Genomic DNA, 5729 nt, shown 5'->3' with positions numbered 1-5729 from the left:
GGAATAAACTATTATCGATATATTTCGTCGAGTCATGCTTCCTAATTATAATTTGTAGACTTGTGATCACTTCGAAGGCCTCAGGTATATTTTCCTTTTATCCTTTACCTTACAATTTTCAGTTCAATTTTCCCAGCAACAGAAAAAATATATATACATTATCGAAGCATTATAAGCCAGAGAAAGAGAAGTAAGAAAGGCTGCGAATTCATACAGTCACAGTATTTTAGTTCAACATTTATTGGATAACAATAAAAGAAACATGATCGCGAATGCAGTCGACCGGTCCCGGTGTTGCTCTGGCCGAGGGCTGGGTCGTCCTCGAGCCAGGGGCGGCGCTGGTGAGGCTCTCCACTCCACGAAGGTCGGGCTAGAGAGGTCCTCGAGGCCGACGGTCGGTCTGCGGCCGGAGGTGTCGATCCCGGCGGGAACGGCTTGGCGTCAGAGGGAGATGAATATGATGAGATGATGTGGTGAGGTGAGGTATTAACGGGCTCTGGAGTGTGTCCTTAGGAGGGCAGTAAAAAAGAGAGACACTCGGCTAAACTAGCTCGGAGGGCATCCTGCAAGCCAAAGTAGCCTCGCGCTCTGGGCGTTCCTTCCGCGGCATTGCAGAGAGGAACTTACTAGACCTCCTTCAGTGGGCCGAAGAGGTAGACGGCGTTGTTCTTCTCGTCTTCGTTGGAGATGAACTGGGCATAGAGCTCCTGGTAGCGAGCGAGGTTGATGCCACCGGCCTTCTTGTCCTCATCCTGCAGGAACAGAGGGAAGCGTGCGTGAGAACTTAAGGGCCACCGCAGCGGTTAATGAACGGACATGGCATTCACTGGTTATAAGCTGTATGAAATTTTCGGCAAGGGCTGTGCAGAGGGAAAGGATACTTACAGTGCAGAGCTTGTTGTAGGCATCATCAATCTCCTTGACATCAGCAAAGGCGGACCTGGTGATGCAGTCAAGCCTGTACTCGTCGAGGCCAACCATGCCGTCACCTGGAGTGGCAGAGAGGAATTTCCATTAGCGGGAAGTGCGAGGAAAGAGCAATAGCAGATGCTCCACCCAAAGATGGTCGTTTCAGAGAGGTGCGATGTATTGATCACGCTTCAATATTGATAATTCAATTGGAGGAAAAAAGTCGCTAAACTAAGGTTTCCCGAAGGGTTATTCTCGAGTTAATTCATCGAAGTGCAGATGAAAATCACGTACCGTTGACGTCAATGGTCTTGAACTGGTTGCCAATGAAGACCTTGAAAGCGTTGGGGAAGTCAGCGAAGGCCTTGCCCTTGCAGTTCTTCTGGACAGCCTGCTTGAACTCGTCAACGGTGACCTCACCGTCCTTGGGAGAGACACAACACGTCAGGAGGGTTCACTTGCCATAGTTAGACTATACGCTTCAGTGAAAAAGTCAAATAATACACATGAAGAGTCCTGAATATCTGTTGGCGAAGCCCTGACCAAAGTGAATTGACTTTTACATGCTTCTTATCTATTCTTTTGCACCGAATGTAAAAAAAAGAAATAGAATAATCCCCATAAACCCAGCTACTGCCCTAAGCTAAGGGAAGGACAGGCACCCACCTTGTTGAAGTCAGCGAGCTCAGCGATCTCGTTCCAGAGGTTAGCCATGACCTCCTTGTTCTTGGCGTAACCCTCAGCGGAGAACTCGCCACGGCCTTCGATCAGGGTGACGCGGACGGCGAGGCACTCGAAGTCGTTCTTGTCAAGGAAGCCATTGTTGTCAATGTCTGGGGGAGAGGAGAAAAGAGGGTCGTTATGAGAGGGTCGTCGTGTGCGTAATATATAGTGGTGTGAGGATGAAGTCCTTCGAGGTAAGGGGTTGGTTTAAGGGAAACGTTATTTTATGCTCTTAAGTAAAAGAAATTGACTGACTGAGATGTAATTATCGACCCAAGAAAACGTTTCTGTAGGTTACATCAAGTCGTTTCAAATATTTTGAATATTGCCATTCCAAAGTAGATTTCAGCTTGGTAAGAGATACAGAAACGACCTGTGAATAAAAGTACCGTGAATAAAATCCGGATAAATGTTGATGAAAATAGAAACAAGGAAAACGTTGGTCCTTTTCACTCCCTGAATCCCCAAGGAAAAAAATCCGGTCTTCTATCCTCATTGAAATCAAATACTATGAGAAGTTTCGCTCTTGCTAATAATAGAAGGACTCTCTCGCTAGCAAAGACCCGCAAGGCTCTCACCACGCCGAGAATTGGAGCAGAATTAGAATGAGAGAGCGCGGGGTCCGGATGCCAATAAAGAGACACGACCTGAAGCGGTTCGTTGGGAAGGAAAAATGAGAGGGACCAAGACCATCGGGTACGGAATGAAGGCGGAGGCAACGGACTGCAAGAGGGAGAGGGGGAGGGGGAGGAGGACACGGAGGAGAAGGGAAGGAGAAGGGAAGGAGAGGGGGGAAAGGAGGAAAGGGGGAAAGGGGGAAGGGGAGAGGGGAAAAGGGGAGAGGGGAAAAGGGGAGAGGGGAAAAGGGGAGAGGGGAAAAGGGGAGAGGGGAAAAGGGAAGAGGGGAAAAGGAGAGAGAGGGAAAGGTGAAAGGGAAAAATGTGAAAAGGGTGATGAGAGAGGAGTTAGGAGAAGGTAGAGGGAAAGAAGCAATCGCGAAAATGGGGAGAAGTTAAGAGAGAGAGAAAGGGAGATGGGAGAGGGGATGAGAGGGGGGGGAGAGTGGTATCGTAAGTGTTCGCGAGAAGAGAAAAGGAATGCGCACTGAAACACAGGCTTGGCAACCTTATACATACACATACTGTCCTCTCGAGCTAGCTTGTTGTTGGTCTTCTCACCCCCCCCTTCCTCCCCCTCCTCCTTCGCCACACTTCGCAGTGCCGCGCGTAAAAATAACACGTGAGGATTTAAGGAGGGGCAAGAAGAAGAGAAGAAATAAAAGCAAAAAAAGAAAAAGAAAAGAAATTGCTCTATGCAATGTTATTAGCTAATCATTCTCCAAGTCGAGAAAAGACAAGGCTTCATTGACATTTAGGGGAAAAAAGTCTTACTTAGGACGAGAGTGTAACTGATCTCCCCCCCCCCCGCTTCGGACAACACTGGAGAGAGAAGAGGGGGAGAGGGGGGTATATAAGGTCTATTTTTAACGAGAGCGATACAGCTGTTGTATTTTTGTTGTTGTTAGTTATGCCCAACGGACGGCCCTCGGCTGGAGAGCGGAGGGAAGGGGAGGGGGTATTATTTCAGTTTTACGGGAGGTAGAAAAGGTATGTGGATATGCGGAGAGGGACGGGGGGGGGGGGGAGAATCCCCACCGCCCACTGCGGACGAAGGCGAGGCAGATGGTAACGGCAATAAAGACAGAAGGTCGGCATTTAGATCGTCAGTGTCGCCAAGATGCGATCATGATAAGGTACTGAGAGAATCTTAATTGTGGCATTACTCTGAGTACGTATGCAAACATAAATATACAAGCATATAAATATGTATATATATATATATATATATATATATATATATATATATATATATATATATATATATATATATATATGCATAAATACATACAACATACATATATGGATATAAACGTATTGAACTATTTAAGCATGAACATCTCTAGTCTCAGTCCTCAGGTGAGCATAGAAAACGGAGAACCACCTGTATTATTTTGGCCGTCAAATGCATGACAAGCGGCATTTGTCACTGTCATCATGTATCTCTTTTGCGCCACCTTTCCCCTGAGAAAACCATTGCCACTGCATCTGTGACAAAGTGGGCTAATGATATCGCCAATTGTAGCTTTACCATCATTATCCTCATGAAAATAGGGGATTGGACACCCGTGGACAGTTTTCAGGACGAAGGGAAACATGCATTGTGAGGAGAGTGGCGTTCGATTCTATAGTTCATAATGATATTGAGGAAGCTATTTTTGGAAGGGACTGCTGCAGGGGAGGCTTACTTTAGTTACTGTATATAAAGAAATATCTAATGATTTTGTCTTATAGAGGTACTTAGTGGGTTAAGTAATGACAACATGAAAACTGCTTCATTCGATATGTTAAACTAGTTTATTTTTCTCTGAGAATCGAGTTGGTATGAAATACTGAAATCGAATCCTGATAGTGGATTTCATGGGGAGAGGGGGGACGTTTTAACAGGAATAAGGATTATCAAAAGGGAAATGTAAGAAATGATTTTTCTTTTAAATCTCTACTTACCGTACATGTACCTGACGATGTACTTGACGCGGTTATCCCAGGAGTAAGCCATTTTGCTGTTGGGAAGAGAAGAGAGTGGAGGTATAACACTTGTACAAAAGGTGGAGAAAGAAATGGCAGTTCTTTCTTCGGTGAATGAAAACAAATCCTTGTTGAAATATAAATATACAGTACGATGAAAGAGCTTAATGTATATCAACTTAGTGAAGGAATTAGCGGCTAATTTTTGTTCGAGAAAATTAAAGATGTTTGGTGATGCAACAAGTGGTGATTCTCTAAAAAACTTTTAGGAAATTAGAAACGGAGGAAAACCACAGAATAACCAGGACCCCATCGTCAGGCAGTGAGTAGTGAATTTGTTAAACTATCAGTGATAACTTGTTCGATAGTCTTTAGAAGTATATAATATTGACTAGAGTGACAGTTGCAAACATTGCTAGTGAGGTAGTCGTCTTGCTTTTCTACGTCATTCTACTCTACATTGTGAAAGCATCGAGTTCTCTTTGAGGCACCAAAGCAAGATGAAAAAAAGAAACTCGTCACTTTGGGGGATGTCAAGGCCCGAAATCTACTCAGTGCTTGAAGAACATCTGAGCGAACGTTCTCTAAGCATGAATTTGGGGGGTGTACGTTCTAACACCGTTCACAGGCACAGGCGCTCAGAGACTAAGTTTCCCAGTTCGAGCACTTCGGGGCACAAGGGATATCGGCCTTTCGTAGACGACCGCTGCTGTGATATGCACCGAACTTTTGTGTCTTGGAGGAAATGCTGGTAGTCACTTTTCACTGTGGACTCGGACTCACCTTGATGCTTGAGTCTTGTGTTCACTCTTTACTCTGACACCAAAACCGTGCGACACAATTGGGGTCGTCCGCCGTCCAGCTTATATACTCCCCGATGCCGCCAGGTGCTACGAGCTGATTGGTCAACGGTAGTCCCCAGTCGGCAGGTACTGCTCGCTGATTGGTCGGCCGGCGGTCCCTTCTGCCTTTACCCCCGAGTATAGGGCAGGGTCAGGTAGTTGTCTCCTTTTAGACGCTCCAAATATACACACCTGCATATTCCAACCCTCGCCTTGCCAGCGTAGGCTCTCCCAGGATCTCTTTTCCCCTCTCTAAGCTCCCCCCTCGGACTCCTCCCCTCCCCCTCCCCCTCACGTCCTCTCACTGTCTCCCCCCCTACAACATCCCCCTCCCTCCCCCACCCTCCCTCACTCGCCAGCGGGGATAACTAGTGTCAATGGAGGTTCGTGTCTCAGGTGAACAAATACCTCACCTTCGACAAGTTAACTTCGGTAAAAATACCCGTTGAACTTCCTTGTGAACACGCGCGTTCAGCAGAGGTTAGGAGTAAAATGATGAAGAAAAAGGACTCAAAAGATGAAACTTATCAAATGCAGACTTTCAGCGATGAAAGTCGCAGATCAACAGGTGAAAGCATGCGGGACTGTTCTCTTGTCATTTGCGTTTTGCGGTGTTCATGTGTGCAAGAAAAAACTGTTTTGGTGATTCGAAGTAACAACATAATTCTAA

General features: G+C 46.1%; 1 protein-coding gene across 1 annotated transcript; it reads right to left on the bottom strand.

Moving 5' to 3' along the window:
• Positions 1-221: 221 nt before the first annotated feature.
• Positions 222-5139, bottom strand: LOC113810364 (sarcoplasmic calcium-binding protein, beta chain). Its single transcript, XM_027362049.2, has 6 exons — positions 5001-5139; positions 4197-4252; positions 1576-1742; positions 1204-1333; positions 886-989; positions 222-752 (listed from the first exon to the last, which is right to left on the bottom strand). Exons 2-6 carry the CDS (start codon positions 4246-4248, stop codon positions 627-629), a joined length of 579 nt encoding a protein of 192 aa, XP_027217850.1. The 5' UTR covers positions 4249-4252; positions 5001-5139; the 3' UTR covers positions 222-626.
• Between the last annotated feature and the right edge of the window lie 590 nt (positions 5140-5729).

This window comes from Penaeus vannamei, chromosome 14, assembly GCF_042767895.1.
Source record: "Penaeus vannamei isolate JL-2024 chromosome 14, ASM4276789v1, whole genome shotgun sequence".
In the NCBI taxonomy this organism is placed as follows: Eukaryota; Metazoa; Arthropoda; class Malacostraca; order Decapoda; family Penaeidae; genus Penaeus; species Penaeus vannamei.
This window is presented reverse-complemented; position numbering and strand designations above follow the sequence as displayed.

Coding starts and splice junctions, on each gene's coding strand:
- LOC113810364 (XM_027362049.2), bottom strand. CDS start 4,248: ATGGCTTACTCCTGGGATAACCGCGTCAAGTACATCGTCAGGTACATG. Junction 1,334..1,575: donor AGCTCGCTGACTTCAACAAG/GTGGGTGCCTGT, acceptor GTCTCTCCCAAG/GACGGTGAGGTCACCGTTGA. Junction 753..885: donor CCTACAACAAGCTCTGCACT/GTAAGTATCCTT, acceptor CTGTTCCTGCAG/GATGAGGACAAGAAGGCCGG.